General features: G+C 44.2%; 1 protein-coding gene across 6 annotated transcripts in view; it reads left to right on the plus strand.

Annotated features, from left to right (window-relative positions):
* NGEF (neuronal guanine nucleotide exchange factor) overlaps positions 1–24,140 on the plus strand; it is a 118,690-nt gene that overhangs the window by 80,773 nt on the left and 13,777 nt on the right. For all 6 annotated transcript variants that reach the window (XM_065557005.1, XM_065557004.1, XM_024111467.3 and 3 more), the window contains 7 exons: positions 3,634–3,908; positions 13,494–13,654; positions 13,881–14,033; positions 16,209–16,338; positions 17,626–17,700; positions 21,911–22,000; positions 23,440–23,603. In XM_065557005.1, the coding sequence (XP_065413077.1) occupies positions 3,634–3,908; positions 13,494–13,654; positions 13,881–14,033; positions 16,209–16,338; positions 17,626–17,700; positions 21,911–22,000; positions 23,440–23,603 (1,048 nt within the window). The remainder of the gene's footprint in view (positions 1–3,633; positions 3,909–13,493; positions 13,655–13,880; positions 14,034–16,208; positions 16,339–17,625; positions 17,701–21,910; positions 22,001–23,439; positions 23,604–24,140) is intronic.

The raw sequence follows: 24,140 nt of genomic DNA on the forward strand, positions 1-24,140 counted from the left end.
GTTACTGAATGAGGGAGGCAACCTAGTGACAGAGGATGTGGAAAAAGCTAATGTACTCAATGCTTTTTTTGCCTCTGTCTTCACAAACAAGGTCAGCTCCCAGACTGCTGGACTGGGCAGCACAGTATGTGGAGGAGGTGACCAGCCCTCCGTGGACAAAGAAGTGGTTCGGGACTATTTAGAAAAACTGGATGAGCACAAATCCATGGGGCCGGATGTGCTGCATCCGAGGGTGCTAAAGGAGTTGGCGAATGTGATTGCGGAGCCATTGGCCATCATCTTTGAAAACTCATGGCGATCAGGGGAGGTCCCGGATGACTGGCTAAAGGCTAATGTAGTGCCCATCTTTAAAAAAGGGAAGAAGGAGGATCCAGGGAACTACAGGCCAGTCAGCCTCACCTCAGTCCCTGGAAAAATCATGGAGCAGGTCCTCAAAGAATCAATTATGAAACACTTAGAGGAGAGGAAAGTGATCAGGAATAGTCAGCATGGATTCACCAAGGGGAAGTTGTGCCTGACTAACCTAATTGCCTTCTATGATGAGATAACTGGCTCTGTGGATGAGAGGAAAGCAGTGGATGTGTTATTCCTTGACTTTAGCAAAGCTTTTGATACGGTCTCCCACAGTATTCTTGCCGCCAAGTTAAAGAAGTATGGGCTGGATGAATGGACTGTAAGGTGGATAGAAAGCTAGCTAGATCGTCGGGCTCAACGGATAGTGATTAATGGTTCCATGTCTAGTTGGCAGCCGGTTTCAAGCGGAGTGCCCAAAGGGTCGGTCCTGAGGCCTGTTTTGTTTAATATCTTCATTAATGATCTGGAGGATGGTGTGGACTGCACTCTCAGCAAGTTAGCAGATGACACTAAACTGGGAGGCGTGGTAGATACACTGGAGGGTAGGGATCGGATACAGAGGGACCTAGACAAATTAAGGATTGGGCCAAAAAAAACCTGATGAGGTTCAACAAGGACAAGTGCAGAGTCCTGCACTTAGGACGGAAGAATCCTATGCACTGCTATAGACTAGGGACTGAATGGCTAGGTAGCAGTTCTGCAGAAAAGGACCTAGGGGTCACAGTGGACGAGAAGCTGGATATGAGTCAACAGTGTGCTCTTGTTGCGAAGAAGGCTAACGGCATTTTGGGATGTATAAGTAGGGGCATTGCCAGCAGATCGAGGAACGTGATCGTTCCCCTTTATTTGACATTGGTGAGGCCTCATCTGGAGTACTGTGTCCAGTTTTGGGCCCCACACTACAAGAAGGATGTGGAAAAATTGGAAAGAGTCCAGCGGAGGGAAACAAAAATGATTAGGGTTCTGGAGCACATGACTTATGAGGAGAGGCTGAGGGAACTGGGATTGTTTAGTCTCCAGAAGAGAAGAATGAGGCGGGATTTGATAGCTGCTTTCAACTACCTGAAGGGGGGTTCCAAAGAGGATGGAGCTCGGCTGTTCTCAGTGGTGGCAGATGACAGAACAAGGAGCAATGGTCTCAAGTTGCAGTGGGGGAGGTCTAGGTTGGATATTAGGAAACACTATTTCACTAGGAGGGTGGTGAAGCACTGGAATGCGTTACCTAGGGACGTGGTGGAATCTCCTTCCTTGGAGGTTTTTAAGGCCCGGCTTGACAAAGCCCTGGCTGGGATGATTTAGTTGGGAATTGGTCCTGCTTTGAGCAGAGGGTTGGACTAGATGACCTCCTGAGGTCCCTTCCAACCCTGATATTCTATGATTCTATGAAAATACAGACAGCTTTCCTGGACTCCTTTCCCCCTCATATTAGTCTCCCAGGGGATCCTGCCCATCAGTTCCCTACGGGAGTCAAAGTCTGCTTTTCTGAAGTCCAGGGTCCATATTTTGCTACTCTCCTTTCTTCCTTTTATGAGTATCCTGAACTCAACCATCTCATGGTCACTGTTGCCCAGGTTGCCACTCACTTCTTCTTCCCCTACCAATTCTTCCCTGTTTGTAAGCAGCAGGTCAAGAGGAGAACGGCCCCTGGTTGGTTCCTCCAGTAGCTGCACCAGGAAGTTGTCGCCAACACTCCAAAAACTTCCTGGTTTGTCTGTGTACTGCTGTATTGCTTTCCTTGCAGATGTCAGATTCAAGTATAAACCAAGGGAGATAAATTTAAAGAATGCAATTTATATTAAGTAAATGGAGCGAATGACTAACAGGAGACTAATTGGCACTCCTGTGTTGTCAAATCTAGTAATTCATATTCTAGATCCAAGCAATTGGTTTTCAGGTTCCACTGGATGACTGTAAAGAGAAAAATGGGACAACTAACAGCAGCCTTATGAGAAATACTAGAGCTTAAAACTTCCAAAGTAAAGATTATTTTGTAGTTTTCTTTTGTTAGGGGTAGGCCTCTGAAAATCAGAAGGAAGTTTTGCCTAATTCAGGGGAACTTCCCCTGCCCCAGATTCTGAAGGAATTTTGGGAAAATCAATGGGAACTTAAGAGTGAATGCACTCAAAATATATAAATGACAAGACCAGTACATTTAGATATTATTTATGGCTTTGAACAGTTTTAAGTATAACTGATTTTATTTCATTCAGTTGAGGGATGTTTATTTTGGATTCCCCCATTAAGATCTTCCTGTTCTGATAGATATTCCACAAGTCACTAGATGTCTCATAACTTGTCATAGAGCAAAATCCAGTGGCTGCTAGAGCTAAGGAACCCTGACTCCCAGTTCTCTATTCTGAACACTAAACTCCAAGTCACTTTTCTGCATTTAAACATAACATTGAGGATGAGAGAGTAGATTACCAGATTCATTGAATTAAATGAATAAGTCTACCACTATCATCTGAAGAGTTTTCCGTAGCTGTAAGATCAGAAATGTAAATTATAACTACATATTGTTGTCAAACATTTAGTAGTTTAAATATAGTGAGGTGGCCTTTGAGACTGCTGGACTGAACAAAATGGTTGCAGTTTTCCCTTAAAGTTTTATTTATTTTTCTGTGGCTGGCACTTGTCACTGTCATTTTCAAGCACCTCATGAACATTAAATAATTTATCCACTGTGAAGTATCACAGAGAACAGAGGCACAGAGAGATTAAGTGATATGCTCAAATTCACCCAGGAAGTTAGTGGAAAAGCCAGGAACAGAACCCAGGTCTCCTGATCCATCTAGTACTTTAATGACCTGATTACCCTTCCTCTTTAAGGACCTGATCCTATCCCCATTGAAATCAATGGAAGATGCTCCCTTGACTTTAATGGGGATTAAAGTAAAACAGATTTATATAATGCCACCTCCCCAGCAGATATGCAGATCCTTAATAGTATAGTAGCATTATAGAAAGATAAGGGAAGAGCCTTTTCTTGCAGACCTTTCTAAAGACCCCACTGAGAAATGAGACAGTTCCATTTTCACATATAGAAACTGATAGTGGATTCATCGGATTCTGCATGTACTTCCAGTTTTGTAATTTTATTCTTTCCGCTTTTGGTTGAGGCTGGTAAATCAACATCTGGCTTTTTCTTTCACTCTGGAATGGATGCTTTCTACCTCTTTGCTTCAATGAACTAAAGTAAAATATTCACGCCAAAATAAATCCATATTCTTTTCCCTATATTGTTCAATAAAACTCTCTAACCATCATGTTGGCTTCTAGGGCTCTTGTATCAGGAATATCGAGATAAATCTACACTTCAGGAGATTGAAACCAGACGACTGCAAGATGCACAGACAGACCCTGAGGAGTGCTCAACCGGTGAGGAGACATCATCAGAAGCAGAATCCACAAATACTGCAGAAAGCAGGACTCTTCCCCAAATCAGCTTGCTCAGGAACTCCACCTCCAGGTTTAACTTGTGGCAGGATCTTCCAGAGATCAGGAGCAGCGGTGTCCTGAATATCCTTCAGCCAGATGAGATCAAACTGCAGGAGGTAATGGAAGGCATGAGAGGGAATAAAGAGTTTCTCTGCTGGGTTTTTGCTTAAAGTCGGTGTGACTAGAGTCACTTAAGTCAAAATATCAACATTCAAAAATAAGGAAGTTCCACTGCAGCCAGTGACAGATTGTCATACCCCCATATGTCATACCCCCATAATGCTAATGAACTTCACTTTCCAAAGAGCATGAGGAAGTTCTGTACCCCGGGCTTAAATTCAGCGAGAGCCTATTATTTTCAAACCCGCGGGAGCCCTGGTGCCTCTTGTGGAGGCTGAAGCCCTGGCGCCCGCCTCGCTGAAGCCCAGAGCCCCGAATGGGGTGAGAGTTATGGGAGACTTCTGGAAATAATCTCTGAGAATTTAAGCCCTGCCTGTATCCTACCCCATCACCAGAAGAGAATCTTGCTACTGGCAACCTCAATAGCAACAGTGGAGAACATAGCTTCTCATTACTGCTACTACTGATTTACAAGGAGGTAAAGGATCAATGAAGTACTAATTACAGTACCCTCTTTGGCCTCCCTCTATGCCAGATAATCCTCTTCTGGTGTCAGAGGAAGGAATCATACTTTCTGTCATTCCTAGGAAGATTGACTTTGTTTAATATAATTAAAAATGAATTGGAATAAAAGGAATTAAATGGTTGGTCACCAGTCCCAGTGGAGTTTCCTTATTTTGCAGTGTTGATCCTTTGAGTCAGTCCTTACTTTACAACAGAATGATGACTGCAGTACGCAAAACTGGGTCAATAAGGATGTATGAGCACTTTAACTGCACAGACTATGCTATCTCTGGATATGGTTTTTGTACTGTTAATTTATAGGGCTGTGTCAAATAATGCGTTGAGTGGGTTGTTGACTGTACACTCAGGGCTGTCGCAGTGATGCACACATTAGTGAAAACATTCATTATGGCTTCCCTGCTCCTGAGACAAAGCTGTTGGCCCCACCTTTCAGCAGTCCTTGGGGCCAGTTATTAGCTACTGTCTAAAGGCTTTGCACCTCAGGCAGTCTCTCTGGGATATTTTTCCTCTCAGGCCAGTGAAGAGATTTAACTCCTTCATTCTTCAACCAGGATGGTGTACAGACACTCCATCAGAAGCACTTACTCCTGGGGGAATTCTGCGCCAAAAATTTTAAAATTCTGCGCACAATATTTTAAAATTCTGTGTATTTTATTTGTCAAAATAATAAGATATTATCATGTCATTTTCAATTATTTTGGTAATTTATTTCAAAATACCTGTCAACAAGTATGTCCATAACAGTACAGACAACAAAAAAGATTCAGGAAATGTTTTTTGACAAATAGATTGCTTACCAGGCATATTTATGCAGAACTTTGAGTAATAATTCATTTAAACTACTATACAGAACTGTATTTTCCACACCCCTCAAAAGCAGTGCAAAAGCTTGGGGGAGCCAGGGGTAAGAGAGGTGCTGAGGGAGAAGGAAGAAATTGCTGGGAAGGAGCCTGCGAGTGAACCTGGAGTGTTGTTGGTGTGGGTGGGAGAAGCATAGAACAGGTTTTTTTAGGGGGTGGGGAGGATTGTTTGGGAGTTGGAGAGCCTCCCCCATACAGACCCTGGCTGACCCCAGCCTCTCCCATTCAGTCAGGCACATCTGCCCCTATGCCCTTGTGTCCCTGCACCCTGACTCAGCCCCCCCTCTTCCCTCCATCCCCATGTGTCCCTGGCAGCCCCACCCCACTGTCCCAATGTGGCCCTGCACCCCCATCTCCATGTGGCCCTGCACCCCTACTCCCATTCAGCCCCCACCACAGTCTATTCCCTCTCACTAGCCCTTCTCAATACCAGTCTATGTGACACCCCTCAGCAGTCTCATGAGCCCAGCTCTGTCTGTCTGCCTCCACACCCATATCCTGTGCTGCATCCTCACCTGGCCTCAGGGCAGGGTGCTATGAGGAATGCAGTCTCTCTTCCTCCCTATCCACTGTTGACTGCTACTGACAGTGAGCCAGCTCCCTTTGTTCTGGTGCCATAGCAGCCCCTGGTGGGAGAAAGGCATAACCGCAGCACCTCTCTGGCAGAATGTATTTTCTGTGGGGAAAAAAATCTGTGGGGGGACATGAATTCTGCATGTGTGCAGTGACGCAGAATTCCCTCAGAACTATCTTATAAGTAAGGCTGCGTGTCTGTCATGGAGGCCACGGATTCTGTGACTTTCTGTGACTTCTGCAGCAGCCAGTGCGGCTGGCTCTGGTGCTGCCCGAGCAGCTCATGCAGCCCCTGGGCCAGCCACGCCAGCCACTGCTGAGGCAGTCTCAGGCCACCGCCCTCACCCTCACCCCAGCAGCAGTAGTTTGGGTGTGGGAAGGGGCTCAGGGCTGGGGTATGGGGCAGCGCTCACCTCAGGGGGGCTCCCTGGAAGCGGCCGGCATGTCTCTGCAGCTCCTAGGCAGAGGGGCCAGGAGGCTCTTCCTGGCCAGTGGGAGCTGTGGAGACAGTGCTCATGGCAGCAGCAGCAGCACGCAGAGCCCCCCGTCCTTTCCTCCCCCTAGGAGCTGCAGAGACATGCCTGCTGCTTCCGGGGAGCTGTGCAGAGCCAGGTAGGAAGCCTGCCAGCCTTGCCAACCCTCCCACCCCCCAGCACCAGTGGGGGTCCTGGACCGCACACCGCCACCGCCCTCTCCCCCCAGCACTTGTGGTGCCCCCTCCCCCAGCCCACGCCCCCAGAGCACCCGCAGCCCCCCAGCCCAAGTTTTAGTCAGGGGTATTTTTAGTACAAGTCATGGACAGGTCATATGCCATGAATTTTTGTTTACTGACAGTGACCTGTCCATGACTTTTACTAAAAATACCCATGACTAAAACATAGCGTTACTTATAACACTGGAATATCTTTTGTAGAGAGTGAAGACTAGACAATGGTTTTTGTTTGAGCATATGGGATATTAGCTGTCTTTGTTCAAAGCTAGCAGGGTTGATTTAGGTAGGTTTTAAAATAGGACAGATGGGGTAAGACGTTTTGTTTACCCCAGTAACACTTTAAGCAGAGAAGGATTGAATACAAGATGATGGGAGTTAGCAATGACCAATAAAAGGAGCAATAGAATTCACTCTTTTTAAAAATACAAAATGTAAGACATTTGGGTAATAAGTAGGAAGAGCAGGAAGTGGTACTTCATGACACCAATTATTACCTTGTTCACACTACCAAAATATGGTGGAAGGGGTGAGTCACTGATTAAAATATTAATATAGCTATGACCCTGGATAGGCAAGACATAAAGAGGAAAGAAGGATGAGGTAGCACTTTACATCAGAAGTGAACACAAGAGCAGAAAAATATAAAATAACAACAGGAGGTGTGACTGCAAGATAACGTGGGCTGAAACATAGGAATGGGAAAAACAAAAGAACTCGCCATGGACATGTGTTGTAGACCACAGGGGTCAGGAGGAAATGACAAAAAGTGACATGTTATTGGAATAATTATCAGAAATGACTAAATAACCGATGGGTAGCTTTAATTATCCAGACATCTGCTGAGCATTAAGCACAGCAAAACATGAATCATCAAGGGCATTCTTGAACTATATGGAAGATAATTTAATGATGCAAAAAATAGAAGAACAAGCCAGAAGAGACATTACTCAGGTTCTCACAGTGAACTGCCCTGGAGGAAGTGACAGAATGTGAATGTAATGGGGGAGGGCTTGGAACAAGTGACCATAAATTAAATTACTTGAGTGTATAAGTAGTACCAGGGGCGGCAGGTTTGTATAATTTTTGGTGGTGCTCAGAACAGGTCCAAGTCCCACCCCCCTATACCTGCCTTGTAAGCTGATATATATTTTTTAAAATAATGTAAAAATGTGAGGGCTCTGGGGTGGGGCTGGTGATGAGGGGTTTGGGGTGTGGGAGCGGCTCAGGCAGCGGGTTGGGGTACAGGGGTGAGGGGTTCAAGACGGGGCTGGGGCAGATGGTTAGGGTGCGGGGGCATGAGGGCTCTGGTTGGGGGTGCAGGCTCTGGGGTGGGACAGGGCCGGGGACGAGGAGTTTGGGGGGCAGGCAGGCTGCCCTGGGGCTGGGGCCAGAGAGGATGACTCCCCCCAGCCCTCTCCCCACCAGCAGTAACCCTAAGCGAGCTCCGGGGGAGGGGACTCCCCTCTCCCCTCCTGTGCTCCTAGGGCCCCTCTCAGGTCCAGGAAGCCCCCTTACCTCCTCTGTGGTGGGTACTGGCAGGGGGCTGGCGTCACATGTGCCCCTTCTCCCCTGCTGCTGCCCCTCACTGTAGCCTCACTGGGGGTGGGGCATGGGGCTGCCCCTTGCCCAGCGTGGGGCAGGAGCGGTGACTGTGGGCGCCCTCTGTGCTGGTGGAGAGTCCTGCCGGAAAAGGGAAGGGTCCGAGGCAGAAGGACAGGGGCAGCCTGCCCTGGTACTAGTGGATGGGGGGTGCTAGGACCCTGTGGTGGCAGTTGATGCTGGGAGCTGGCAGAGCAGAGTGCAGGGTAGAGCTTCAGGGGGGAACCACTGGCTCGAGGAAGGGACGCTCAGGCGCCCGGAGGAGGTGGGTGGGGACTGAGGGACACTCAGGGGAGGCACGCAGAGGCGGCAGGGGCTGGGGGAAGAGACCTGGCCCCAAACATTGCTGGAATCGGGCCCCTGGGCCCTGAATATTGCTGGAGCCTGGGCACCACAGGTCCATATAACTCGCTGCCCCTGAGTAGTACTGTAGGTTAAAAACAAATTGTGTCACCAAGATATTAGACTTTGAAAAGCTGTTTACACAGAATTAAGAAGAAAACTTTTAATCAAGGTTTATTGAGTTGAAACAATTTTAGAGAAACTTCTTCAGCATGGGTCAAAAATTATATGCTGAGCATCGTTGGTGTCAATCTTAAATGGAAGTTTTGTTGGCCAGTTCATTTTTCTTCCCCTGTTCTGTCCTCTTCTCTCCTTTTCAATCTCTCCCTCTTGTTCCCATTATAACTTTACTCCATTCTGGCTCCTTCCATCCACTACAATCTATATTGATTTTCCTATATTAGCTTCTTTTTCCTCAGCTTTAGGACATTCACTGGTTTCAAGGAATGTTAGGTGCTTAGTAGATCTCATCAGAACATCTTTGCCAAAATGAAATTTTGGCAAAATATGCTGTTTCAAAGTCAGAACATTTCATGGAGACATATTTGTTTTGATTAAATTTTTGTAAGGAAGGTTTTTGGGTCCAAGGCTCTCTGGTCACATGATGGCATGAGCAAGAGAGATTACTCCAACACACTGGAGCCTAGTGATTAGGGCACCAGCCTAGGAGTGTGAGACCAGTTTCAAGTTCCTGCTCTGCTTGATTCTGAGTGATCTGGGATGAAAAACTCATTTAAAGTGTCTTAATTAGTTAAAATCCCATGAAATTGATAGGATAGTGTGGTCCACACTTCTAAGCCATTGTTTCTGGCTGTCTGCAAACTTAGGAAGATAACACTGCATCAGTTTACATTCGGTTTAAATTTTCTATGGTTATCTTTGCAACTCTGAGGATAGAATCTTTTTTCTTTAAAAAAATTAGATTTTTGGAGAAAATCAAATATTCCATGAAGGCCACATACATACATCAAATGGGCTGGATGTTTGAGACCACTGATCTACTAGATGCCTGGTCAGTACTTTCCAGAAGAGAGGAGGGAGCCACATCATGCACTAAGCTGCGTCTGCCATTCCTCTTTTCCTGGTCCCAGCTCCATCACGGTCTAGAATTGGATTTGGGGTCTACAACAGTGAAATTGGTATTTTGTTGTTTCAGGAATTCAGAAGACAGGTTTGACTTCAAAGAGGTGACTCAAAGGGAAATTCCTAACATATACCTTATGAATCCTTATGGAGGTTTGCCTCATTCCTTTCTCTGACAGCTCCAATAAAGGCACAGCCCCCAGCCTGAATAATTCTATTGTGGGTCCCAGTTATTTGTTTGGCACAGCTCACTTCTTGCACATGACTGAGTAAACTTACAGCACTAAACAACAATGGACATCTGAAGGGTGCCCTATTCCTGTAGTATTTGAACACTAATAGGCAATGAGTTAACTGTTGCAACACCCCTCAGAGGTAGTGGTGTTTTCCCTAGTTTGCAGATGAGGAAACAAGCCACATGGATGTTAAGTGAATTGCTCAAGTGAATTGGCACAAAAGAAGTGTGATGAAGTTGCAAATAGATTCCAGATCTCCTGAGTCTCAGTCCAATCTCTTAATCGTAAGGCTCACCATCACTTAAGTCTCAACACGAAGCATCTGTAAAGCTGCTTATGGCGAGCACTGCAGGTATGAAGTCAAGATGTATGTGAAAGGGACAGGCTCTCCCAACCACCAGAACTGTTCCTATGAGCTGTGAAAGCAAATCTGTCTTGTGCGAGGACGTGCAGCATTCCATCTGCAACCCTATTTGGTCTACTGCTCCTGGGGATTGGTTCAGAGGCCAGTAAACCCCAAAATGGTCAAGCAGGTGTCTGAAAAGTAACATGCTGGAACTGGTTGACTCAGTTCTGTTGGTAGCCCTAAAGTGGGCCAGACAGTTTGATATTTAGAACTTCTGGATCTGGTAAAAGAGCCAATCCTTGCTTCTGCCACCCCTTCTGGATCATCTGTTGCAACAGAATCAGATACAATCACACAGGTCTCAAGTCTTTGCAATTAGTAGTTTGGGTCACTCTTCCATGACTTTTGGAGACAGTTTTTTTTCAGGAAAAGCTAAAAAAGTTATGTGGGAGAGTTTAGAACTATTGGCTAGAAAATCTTTTTCAGCTGAACAGGAGAGATTTTCATCTCTTGAGGCTCCTTCGCTGTAGCTGAGAAGATCAGTGACGTGAGATCTTGGGGAATTGTGGCATCCAGGAAGCACCGGGGCTTACGAATGCATAGGGACTTCACATGGGGAGACTCTTGGCTGGTGAGATGTTCCCCTTTTCTGGACAAGGCATCAGCCATCTTGTTCTGGGGCCCCCGGTGGTATGTGATGGTGAAATTGGAGAGTGTAAAGAATAGGACCCAGCGAAGCTGCCTTTGGTTCAGCACTGTGGCTCGGCAGAGGTGCTCCAATATTTTATGATCTGTGTATTCCAGATAGTGATGCCATTCTTCAAAGGCTGCTTTGATGGCTAGAAGCTCTTTATCTAGAAATGCGTAGTTCTGTTTGACCAGAGTTAGCTTCCGTGAATAGTAGGCTCAAGGGTGGAGGTGCGGTCGGGGACCATGCCTTTGGGAGAGAGTGGTCCTAATTGCCACATTGGAGGCATCGGTCGCAACGACAAAGGGTGTCCTGGGTCGGGATGGACCAGGATTGGGGCACTGGTAGAGGTTGTCTTCAGCCAGTTGAATGCTTGTTGGGCCTCTGGAGACCAGGTGAAGATGGCATCAGTGTGGAGAATTGCTGTCAGTGGAGTTCTTTGGCCTGAAAACCCCGAGATAAAGCACCTATAAAAGTTAGTGAACCCCGGGAAGCGTTGTAGCTCCTTGAAGTTTTTGGAGGGCTCCCAGGTTTGTACTGCCTCCACTTTCTGGAGGTTCATTTGGAGGCCACTGGGGGACAAGAAGAGGCTGGACCCTGTCCCTGCTGAAATTTGCAGAGGGCCATCTCTGCAAAGCAGGCATGGTGGGGATTGTCAAATATGGTGGAGATTTCTTGGAGGAAGGCAATCCAGTTTGATAGCATTGGGCTCACTCATTTGAGTAGGGATGAGGCCCAGTCCAATGCATCTCCCGTCAGGAGACAAATAATGAGTCCTACTTTCACTTGGTTAGTGGGTTAAGTCTGGGGGTGGAGCAGAAACAGCAGCAGCATTGGTAAACAACCCCCTGAATTTTTGCAGTCCCCATTGAAAAGTTCTAGGAGGGATACTGGGTCCAGGTATGCGGCATTCTCATCCTGCAGCTGGGCCACCTGCTCTTGTAGCATCTGGTTGTCTGCAGAGTGCTGTGCCAGCTGGGCCCACAGTGCCATGTTTCCTTCATGGAGTTGGGTGGACTACCTGCACAGAGCTTGGTTCTCCTTTGTGAGCTGTGATAATAGGGCTGAGAGTAGCAGAGAAGTTCATAGTCAGGTCCAGGCCGGGGTCAATACCAAGGGTCAGATTCCGAGTCAGGTTTCATGGTTCAAGTCAAGAGGAGAAATTCAAATCAAGCAGAGGTCAAGTCAGGAATTCAAGGGCAAGGAGCAGGAATGGTCATAGTAGCTACAGAAGATCTGGGTTGTTGCCTGGATACTTCCTGGAATGCACATTGAGTTTATATAGGGTAGGGAGCTGATCAGGAGCCATGGGGCTGCTGTTGGTCAAACCCTTGAGGTGAAGCTTCCCAGAGTCTGTGTCCACAGTGGGTCATGGGAAGCGGAGCACAGATTGGTTACAACTGCAGCTGGGTGATGGCCTGGAGCTGTCAGCTGCCTGGTAGCTCTACAGGCCTGGGTTCTAGACCCATGGGGCCTTATTTGAAGAGCAATTCTGCAGTCATTGTTTAGTTGATACCTTCTTCAGTACCACCTCCTTGCTGGTCCTCATTGCCTGCCAGTCTCCCAAGAGGGGATCTGTATTGAACCTAGTCAAAAGAGAAAAGTTATTCACCCATAACTTGAGTTCATCAAGTAGATCATCAGTATAGTTTCCCATCCCCCATCTTCGGAGTTTGTAAGACTCTGAGGAAGTGGAAGGAACCAAAAGTGTGCCAGAGCTCTGCCTCATTATATAGTCTTGCATGGAGAGTTCCATGGCTTGAGTCAGGGTCTTTCCCTTCTCCCCCTCAAACAATCAAAGCTTTCTAGTCCAGTGGCTCTCAACCTTTCAAGACTACTGTACCCCTTTCAGGAGTCTGATTTGTCTTACATACCTCAAGTTTCACCTCCATTAAAAACTCTTTGCTTACAAAATCAGACATAAAAATACAAGTGTCAAAGCACACTAGTACTGAAAAATTGCTTAATTTCTAATTTTTATTATAAAATAAATCAATTGGAATATAAATATTGTAGCCCCAGAAGACCTCTGAGTACCCACAGGGGTACGCGTATCCCTGGCTGAGAACTACTGATCTAGAGAATTTCAGGCTCGTATGGTATGCACAGGCATATTCTAAGGGTGTGGACCTGTATATTCTTAAGGAACTCAGTTACTGGTGAGCAATTTGTTTCTGATGCTATATTGTTTTTCTACAACTATGGTACAGTAGGTTGGCTCTGCAGTGCAGTGCACACAGCAGTACAACTCTGTTATGTCAGTAAACTAATCACGCAGGACTCAGAAGAAGAGGCCGAGGCAGAAGTTGTGTGCCATACCAAGGTACCATTTCAGAGTCACTTTCCTAGCCATAATCATATATAGTACATAAGGGGATGCTACTATTGTACAATTTGAGCTTTTATTGCATTTTGGAGCCAAACTGACTGATTCAGGAATAGATGGTTAACCGTACAGGACTGTGTCAGTAGCACGCAGTATGAATGTTTTCATTATCACTAAGCAAGCCCGTGAGCTTTCATAGTGTCTTTTTACAGGTAGAGTGCACAATGAATGTTATGAACTCTCAACCTACTACTATGTTGTTGATGTTTCTTTTTTGGGATTTTCCTCAAGGCCATGTTTGAACTGGTCACTTCTGAAGCCTCATACTACAAGAGTCTGAATCTGCTGGTGTCTCACTTCATGGAGAATGAACGTTTGAAAAAGATCTTACATCCATCTGAGGCTCACATCCTCTTCTCCAACGTCCTGGATGTCATGACTGTTAGTGAACGGTAAGACAACTGCTATTAGTCTTTTGGCTCTGCTGAGTTGGGAACAGGGTCTTGCTACTAGCTCAGATGACTTCTGTTCTGGAGGGATAGAGGAGCCGACTGGGTGAAGACTTAACCCCTTTTAAAGAGCCTGCAATGGTACTAATTGGTTTCCCCTCCAAACTGTTTGGGTCCAAGACTTTAATTGCAGGTCATGATTAATATGAATTCTGGTTTTCTCAACTAGTTTCCTCTTAGATCTTGAGCAGCGGGTGGAAGAGAACATTGTGATCTCAGATGTGTGCGACATTGTCTACCAGCACACAGTTAATCACTTCTCGGTGTATGTAACCTACGTCTCCAACCAGACCTACCAGGAGAGAGCTTACAAGCAACTTCTGTGAGTGCTATTATCTGACCCTGAATTATTTGCAAAAAATCCAACAACCAATTTTGTATTCAAGATGACAGCGTTTTATTTTTAACTTGGCATTTGCAGGGGATTGATACTGGTTTGGAAAACATGAGCTCTACCCTTTCCCTGAACTGGAACTGAATCTATTTAAACAAAACATACAAATAGTTTAAATTTTATTTGAAGGATCAGATAACAAGGTTGAAAACTAGCATCCTAAATACATTCAGAGTTGTCATTTACAAAGTGCAAAGAACATATAATGTATACAACAGAGCACAAAGCTGTAAAATTTGCATGTGTGTGAAGTGCAGGTAGAGGCAAAAGTTATGAAGATAAAGATAGTTGTATGATTTCAGCTTTGTGGTCCTGAGTCTAGTTACAGCGGTCTTGAGATTCTCAGAAAGGCATGTACCCTATGGAGAGTTGATAAATTCTCTTCTTGAAGGCTATAAAGCTACTTTCCCCATCTTGCCCTGGTCTTACACTATATGTAGGTCACCTGCACCAGAGGATTTTGTCCTAAGTGTTCTCTCAAGTATATTCAAATCCAGCAAATTTCTGTTAGCCAGCTGGGAATTTTCTTTTACCAGATCAAAATAGGGGACCCTAGCAATTTGTCTTTGAACAAATGAATTAATTTCTCCTTAGTAATAATGCCATGGATTTTTTTCAAGCCAACCAGTTACAGATTTTGCCCTGTACATTTCCACATTTTAGCAACAAGCATTTTAGCTAGCTTCAGATGAGTATGGAAGAGTACTGCCCCTTTCCTTTCTCTGCTCTCCAGCTCCCTCTCTTTGACCCCAAAAGGACACACTATAGAGCTACGGGATCCTCTGCTACAAGGGAACTCTTTGCTGGATTTGGTAGACTGCTCTTTTCAAATGTCATGCATCCCAGTGTTTCCTGGGACAGAGGTGAGCAGTGCCTTGTGGGGCACCAGTAACACAAAGAAGTCTCAGAATATGAACAATTTGACGAGAGCAGCTGGCTGAGCCCAGAAGAGAAATAGAAGATTGGCTGGATTGTGTGATATCACTAAGGGGGCTTGTTCGGATGTGGGGTGGCTCCTGGAGAAGGCGTTTGAAGTACAGAGTCTTTTGGGTATGGGAAAGAATGATCAGTTTAAAAAACAGGATGATTTAGTCAAGCTTTAAGCAAGCAGGAAAACTTCGTAGTGCTTATCTGCTGCTGTATGTTGGAGTTTTCCCCTACATTTAGTTCTGCACTCTCTCAGGCATACAATTACAGCCTGTCTTGGATTTGGTAATTCAAGCAGTCATGCAAACATAAGAATACCTGCCTGCCTTATGAATAATTCTTTTGTTTAAATGTCTACTGTGCATTTCCAAGTACATGCATTAAAGACCAATTTCAAACAAAATTAATAGTATCCTCATATCTATGCTGTTTCTGTCAGCTAGGACTCCAGTAGCGTAAGTTTCCTCATAACAAGTTCTTGCAAGTGCCAGGAAACATCACGTAGAGGGAGCTTTCTTAGAGTAGTGTTTTGTTTATACCAGTTGGGACTTGTGAGATTCCTCACTGCAGCACTGTATTTGTACTGGCAATACCTCCACCACTGTGAACTCCAAATGGCAGAACCCTGGCAATGCCAGGTGAATCTACAGCAGTACGAACTGCTTCATTGCAGTGCCAAATAAGATGCCAGATAAGATTTTTCATCCTGTCAATAACAGCTAAGACTATCTGAGCTTGAGTTGCTTTATGGCATGGCTTGTTCCTATGAATATGTGGATTTTACCTTGCCACAATGATCCAACTGTGTAAAAATGTATAATTATGCCTCTGACTCATCTACTTGGACACACACCCCATTCACGCACTCCTACACACTCAGCATGTGCTGCTAAATCTATATGTGCTACACATGTGAATCCACTACAGTGACTTGTACATTGTCTATTTTTCCATCCCCTAATGCTATAAATAAACCCAAACTTAAACCAAAATACACCTAGGAGTGTTCAGTGAATTTATTTTCCCCTTTGTTGAAGAGAGGACTAGGCAGATGCTGTCTCTGGGGAAGGGGGTGGTATGGAAAGCAGCACCACACACAGACAGGCCCATTCCAAACACAGGTCTGATACACAAGGAAGTGAGCAAAGCACTCTCAATCTGTCTGTCTATTCTCAGCCAAGACAAGACAGCTTTCCGGGAGGTGATATCACAGTTGGAGATGGATCCCAAGTGCAAAGGCCTGCCCTTCTCATCCTTTTTGATTTTGCCATTTCAGAGGATCACTCGGCTCAAGCTACTGGTGCAGGTACAGCTCCTCTCTGCTCTGTCTTCTGACAGTCCCCCATGCTCCCTCCAGGACACCCCTAGCTAGCTGTCATGGAATGTTAGCATTTTCATGTTCTCACATACACAAACAGAGACAAACACACATAATCTTCTCCCCTGCCCCCCATGTCTTACCTAGAGTCAATATTAAAGCTAGGAGAAGCAGCGTGGCATCAGGGTTTTAGAGGAGGGGAGAGGAGTGAAGTGAGGGAGTAGGGAAGTGAGGTGACAGTAGTTCAGGAAAGTGGGGCCATGCAGAGCCAGGCATGAGGAGAGGCAATGCTGGTTCAGGAGAGGAGGAAGCCTGCTGGATGAAAGGCCAGGAAGGCAGAATGATGTAGTCAGAGGAGCGTGCACATGTATGATTAGGGTGCAGAATAGACAGATTCATGTAGAATCAGGGTTGGTGCAGAGTCAGGTCTGTGGGACACAGGAAGTGGGAGGACAAGAGCTGAAGGGATTAATGGAGAAAAGCCACTTAAGACTCAACTCAGTATTTTCTTTTATAGGAAACTGCCCCGAAAGGAAATTACTAAATAGCCAAGGACACTCTTCTCAAAATAAAAGTGATGCAATAGTCCCCTTCCTCTCTCACACATACATCTGAAACCTCTGCACAGCAGCATCCCTCTACCCTAAGAGCCAGGCATTTATTTATGAGCACCAAATGTCTCTTCACACGGTTTCACTGGTGCTTCCCCAGTACTTACCTGAAGAGACCACCTTGTCTTGGGCTGAGTGTGTGTAAATGTGTTTGTGACAATGTAATGCTTGAGAGGAGTTGTAGTGGTGGCCAGCCTTGGAAATCTCTATCCACGGAACAAGTCCAACAGTGGTTGTCATCCCCTCATTGCCTTCCAGTGTACCTCAACCCTGCCCTGGAGGGCTCCCTTCTAATGATGAGGGGATAGTTCAATCTGAGTGACATGCTGTCGACTGAGATTACCAACAACGTTACCAATTGTTGCCAGGTTGAGTGGCTTTTAATAAAATATGCGCTTGTCCACTAGCTACTGGTCTGAGACCATGACACTCATTTTACATAGGTTATTCAATAGCCAGTTGATGGAAACAGCTTTCAGTTACTGCCAATATGGGGTTAGATCTGACTCAGCAACCTAGTGGGGAAAGACTTCATATACCGTTACCTATCCAATATTTATTACTGTTGATAGTCAAATTTGGCCAAGAGGATGGTAGTGTCTGAAAAATGTTGTGTACTATCAAGCAGGGAGAGAAATTAACTCCACCTTTGCTTCCTGTGCAGAATATTCTTAAAAAAGTGGAAGAGAAATCCGAGAAGGAAACCACTGCCCTTGAAGCACACAAAGAGCTGGAAACAGTAAGTCTGATGGCAAATTTCAGAAGACTGAGAATTAGCCAGCATCCTCAGTGTCTTTAAAAAGGTACTGGGCCATATGCATTCCTGGTGCAATTCCACTGACCTCAGAGGAGTTACATCAGAGATACATTTGCCTCATTGTGTTTCAGAGTAATTATTTCCCCTTATTTTCCCCTGAGGGCAGACCATGATAGCAAATAATAGACAGAGGAATTGCTCTTATTAACAGACTGTATATTTGCTCTGTAGGAGATTTTAGAGAGAAGAGTTGCCCGCACGTTTCAGAGAATACAAATTGTCTATGGGGAGATATATTTAATTAGCTGCAGCCAGTAGTGGACTGTATGGGGTTGGATTTTATCCTGTGGTGCCACTTACTTTTCTTACCTAGAATAGTAGTTTCTTTAATGAGGTGCTTTTTATGAGTGCTTAAGATTGTGTGTATTTCTGTTCCCAAGAGCCCTATAGGGCAGTGTGATAGAGAGGGGAAATTCAATTATTTTAGTTATTTCCAGCACACTACCTGCCAGAGTACACATTATGGGGAAGGCCTAGTGATGTCTTCCACCTGGGATATTCTGATGGTGGGTGAGGGTCCTCTTACTCTGTCTATATGGGGCAGTATATGTGAGGACCTCTGTGCTAAATGTTTAGACATCCTGAAACTTTCTGCAGCTCTGTTTGTTGGGGATAGAATTTTCCAGGGTATTTGAGACATTTGACAGGTGCCACTCCCTTCTTTATTAGTAGGAGTCTGTGGTACTTAATGAATCCTGGATTGTGATTTAAATAAAATATAATGTTTTAAATTTGAAGCTGTGCTAAAATGTCAGCTTTCCAGTTGATGGTGCAGTGTCAGATTTGTAAAATCTAGGGCTGTCGATTAATCACAGTTAACTCATGCGATTAACTCAAAAAAATTAATTGCAATTAATCACAGTTTTAATCGCACTGGTAAACAATAGAATACCAATTGAAAATTAAATATTTTGGATTTTTTCTACATTTTCATATAGTTTATTCTGTGTTGTAATTGAAATCAAAGTGTATATTTTTTATTACAAATATTTGCACTGTAAAAATGATAGTAGTGTTTTTCAATTCACCTCATCCAAGTACTGTAGTGCAATCTCTTTGTTGTGAAAGTGCAACTTGCAAATGTAGATTTTTTTTGTTACATAATTGCACTCAAAAACAAAATAATATAAAACTTCAGAGCCTACAAGTCCACTCAGTCCTACTTCTTGTTCAGTCAATCGCTAAGACAAACAAGCTTGTTTACATTTACAGGAGATAGTGCTGCCCTCTTCTTATTTACAGTGTTACCTGAAAGTGAGAACAAGCATTCACATGGCACTTTTGTAGCCGGTATTGCAAGATATTTACAGGCCAGATATGCTAAACATTCATATGCCCCTTCATGCTTCGGCCATCATTCCAGAGGACACGCTTCAATACTGATAACACTCATTAAAAAAAATAATGCGTTAATTACATTTTTGATTGGACTCCTTGGGGGAGAATTGTATGTCCCCCTGCTCTGTTTTACATGCATTCTGCCATATATTTCATGTTATAAGAGTCTCAGATGATGACCCAGCACATGTTGTTCATTTTAAGAACACTTTCACTGCAGATTTGACAAAACGCAAAGAAGGTACCAATGTGAGATTTCTAAAGATAGCTACAACACTCGACCCAAGGTTTAAGAATCTGAAGTGCCTTCCAAAATCTGAGGGGAACAAGATGTGGAGCATGCTTTCAGAAGTCTTAAAAGATCAACACTCCGATGTGGAAACTACAGAACCCGAACCACCAAAAAAAGAAAATCAACCTTCTGCTGGTAGCACCTGACTCAGATAATGAAAATGAACATACATCAGTCCGCACTCCTTTGGATCATTATTAAGCAGAACCCCTCATCAGCATGGACGCCTTTTCTTCTGGAATGGTGGTTGAAGCATGAAGGGACATACGAATCTTTAGTGCATCTGGCACGTAAATATCTTGGGATGCCGGCTACAACAGTGCCATGAGAATGCCTATTCTCACTTTCAGCTGATATTGTAAACAAAAAGCGGGCAGCATTATCTCCTGCAAATGTAAACAAACTAGTTTGGCGGAGCTATTGGCTGAACAAGAAGTAGGACTGAGTGGACTTGCAGGCTCTAAGATTTTACATTATTTTATTTTTGAATGCAGTTTTTTTTGTACATATTATACATTTGTAATTTCAACTTTCATGGCAAAGATTGCACTACAGTACTTGTATTAGATGAATTGAAAAATGGTGGGGTTTTTTTTTACAGTGCAAATAATTGTAATGAAAAATAAATATAAAGTGAGCACTGTACACTTTGTATTCTGTGTTGTAACTGAAATCAATATATTTGAAAATGTAGAAAACATCCAAAAATATTTAAATAAATGGTATTCTATTATTGTTTACCAGTGCAATTAATCGTGCAGTTATTTTTTTTAATCATGCGATTAATTGTGATAAAAAATTTTAATTGCTTGACAGCCCTGGTAACAATCAACAAGAAAAGCCTGTATAAGGCTTTCAGATTTGGCCTGGAATGGTCCAGGAAGCAGACTGGCTAAAGATCATTCAAGATAAATCGAAGGCAAAGATCTCTAAAGCTGAGACTGATGTTTTGGAATACTTCATATGGCTATATTTTTGCATGCTGCCTTCCAATGAGTGTGATGGCCAGTAGGTTTCAGATCACACCTTGAAGCTGTTGCTCAGAAGTCTGAGGAGGCCTGCTACTGTAGTTGGCCACAAAGATGGCTAAATTTATCATGAAAACAGATGATCGTTGCTGTACCTGTCTGTCAATGACTGTCGGACTTGGTCCGTTTTATAGATCCCTGTAGCACGGTGGCCCACTTGTACATTTTTAAGTTGGGGTGTAAGGCTAACCCTCCATTTATCTATAATTAGGTATATATTGTTATGACAGAGCTCACCATGTGGCGTTGTTATATATAATCTTACAAGTTCTTTTTCTTAGCATGTGAGCAAGTTTTTAGTTGTTGATTTTCTGATGAATTTTCTATGGGGGGCTGTGACAAGCTACAAGAGAGTTTGCTCTCCACCTTAATCTCTCTGTTCTTGAGGTAGACTTGCTCCCTGTGAACTGGGTATTGGTGTTTGGGCTGAGATCCCTAATGTAAACAAACAAGTTGCTCTAAGAATATACAGACTTCTGCATTACTAATTTCTCTTCCAGTGGGGAGTTTCAGCCCCCTCCCCAACATCTGCTATTTCTTGACAGAGGGCTGACAAATCTTATTGAAATTAATACTTGCCTTCCTTCTCCTCCATATGAAGATGGTACTGCATGTATACTTTCTGGATTGAATGTACAGGAAGAAGAGAGGTGATTTGTAGCACTGTAGGATTTGGGGAAATATAGTTTGATTATAGCTGTTGTACCTGCTAGAGACCAGAATATTGGCATAACAATAGAGTCAATATCTGAATATAGTTTAGGTAAGTGCCATATGACCCCTAAATATAAATCCTTCCTAATATTATATCCTTTTTGTTAATCTTTAAGTGATTTTTTAGTGATGGTGAAAAGAACTAACTTGACAGCACCAAAGTTGGATCAGTATTTATTAGTTAGTTCAGTTACAGTCAGTTTACACCAAAAATTCTCTTTGTGTCATGTATTGCTATAGAATCTGCATACAGGATGATCCTTTTCTATGTATGCATCATTGGTTGTCTAATTCCCACAACCAATGGACATTCAACTAAGAACAGAGATTTCTACAAAGCTCTATGTTAACTGCACTTCTCAGCATTATGCATTTAGGGAAACCTACATAGAGGAGGAATTTTATCATAGTCATTGGTATTCTTTTAAGGCCCAATCCAACTCCCATTGAACTCAATGGAAAAACTTTCACTATGAAAGCTGGATTGGGTCTTTAATATTACTTTTTCGCTTTTGTAATATGTAAAAAAATTGTTGTTCTACATGAAAGTTTTCTGAAATTAAAAAAAAACCTGCTAATGAGTTTGCCAGTTAATATCTCCTTTTCTCCATTATTATAATGCCTACACTATGGTGCTCACCTATATAGAAAGATCATGTTGTACACCAACACTTGCTAAGTAACCCATGGGAGGAGAGCACTGCAGCATGGAGTAGACCTCAGTTTGGAATCAGACCTTTGGATTGTTCTCTTTTCCCAGGTGGTGAAGGCATGTAACGAAGGTGTCAGGAAGATGAGCCGAACAGAGCAGATGATTAGCATCCAGAAGAAATTAGAGTTTAAGATCAAGGTATAAGTACAGACTTGTAACCCCTGCAGAGATAGAACAGATAGCATCTGAGTATTGCAGACACCCAGAATATGAGGAACATAGTGACCAATTGTGAACATTATGGTTTGTGACTTGCCCAGTATCACATAATGGCTCTGTGGCAGAGGCAGGGATAGAATCCAGTTCTCCAGTGCAGCATTCCACTGTCTTAACCATGACACCATCCACTCTCTTCCTGTTGTCCCCTGCCTCATCCACTACACACTTTTCAAGTTCTGCAACAAATGAGGCAGGGGTCCTGCAGACAACAGCCTCATTTGGTACACAACCCTAAGGCAGGTCGATCCTGTGCACTGACTGAGGCAGGGGTCCTGTGCAGAAAGTAGTATGTGATCATGTAATTAAAGACCGTATCATAATGCATACACATAAGGGGACTGAATTGAAGTTGCACAGGCAACCTTAATTCTGGCATTTCCTGACTATTTAGTGCTTCACTTTGTAACCATAGTGTCTTTTAATGTAATTTTTTTGGATGTAATGTCTTAAATCTTTTTTTAAAAAAAAATACCGAAAGAAAAATTCCATCCCATGAAACCATGTTGATCCCCAAGTTGGGACGTCAGCAGAGTCTGGACTTTCACATGCACAGCACAGACCTTTATCGCTTGAGCTAATGGAATAGCTGGAAGTAGTCATCAGCAGTTATTCTCTATTTGGACTGGTCACTGGGGGGAGGAGGAGAAGGAGATACTTTGCCAGTAGGTTTCACAGCTATTTGCCGACTCCAAAGAAATGTAGAGACTCAGGACTCATGGGCTTAATTCCAGGTTCTGTTGGGCAGTATACTCTAGTGGTTAGACCCTACTGCCCCCGTGCCCATAGCCTATCACCCTTTGCTCCTATCTATTCCACCCCAGTTCCTGCTCCCCTCCCCATCTGCTTCTATCCACCCCCACCCCCACCCTCTGCTCAATCCTCAGGCTCTTATCCCACACTGCTGCCCCCTGGTTCCTGTGCCTCCTCCCCGCTCTGACTCCTGCAGTCCCCACTTCCCCATCCCCCCACTTTATCTCTGCATTCCCTGGTAGCTGTTTCCTCGCTCTCTCCACACTGCCTGGTTGCCAGCACTTTAAGTACTAAGGCTGCATCCCCTGTTATCGGAGCCATGTATACCTCTCCTCACGGCATAGGTCTTGTTCCACCTCCTCACTACTCTGAGGTTTATCTGCATTTCTAGTGTTGTAAGAGTGAAGTAAGGAGCATGTGTTACTTATCCTGTAAGGGTTACATAGGATGAAAGGGACCTCCTGAGTTGTTGAGTCCGGTGCCCTGCTATCGTAGCCAACCCCATCATGTAATCCCGTTCATAAACTTATCAAGATGCATCTTAAAACCAGATAGGTTGTTCGCAGATCCTGCTCTTCTGATCTTTGCTGTCTCTCTCTTCCATGTAGTCTGTGCCCATCATCTCTCACTCCCGTTGGCTGTTAAAGCAAGGGGAACTGCAGCAAATGAATGGCCCAAAGACATCACGCACGCTCCGCACCAAGAAACTCTTTAGAGAAATCTACTTGTTCCTTTTCAATGACCTGCTGGTACTCTGCAGGCAGATTCCTGGGTGAGTTTGGGATGTGGCCAACACCTAGATGTGTGTTATAAGCACCCCTCCCCCCTCGGTTCATCCAACCAGCTCTTGCTTAAGTTGTGCATGGATTCTTGTCCTGTAATTGACCAGATTATGTCTGAAATATGACAGTACAGAGTCCTGTATCACAGGCACCATTTCCAGGGGGGCTATCTGAAGATTTCTCCTTTGTCTGAATATTTACACTGCCTCTTCTGTGAACTGTGGATGTTGACGGGCTGCATGCCCATACACAGTTTGACCTTTGTGTTACTTAAAATTTCAGGCCAGATCTCTGCTGATGTAAATCAGTATAGCTCCATTGACTTGAGTGGTGCTACACTGAGCTATAGCTGCTAAAGATCTGACTCCAGGATGTTTGGCTTGCTACTATAAAGTAACTCCTGGCTGATTACCAGACTGAAGAATATCGTAGTTTAAGCAAGTTAAACCTCTAGTAAAATAAGTTCTGTCTGATGGGCTGGGAGTGTCTGATCAGCAGGGAGGTGTGTAAACCAATGCGTGAGGCAA

This window comes from Chrysemys picta, chromosome 9 (genome assembly GCF_011386835.1).
Source record: "Chrysemys picta bellii isolate R12L10 chromosome 9, ASM1138683v2, whole genome shotgun sequence".
NCBI lineage: Eukaryota > Metazoa > Chordata > Testudines > Emydidae > Chrysemys > Chrysemys picta.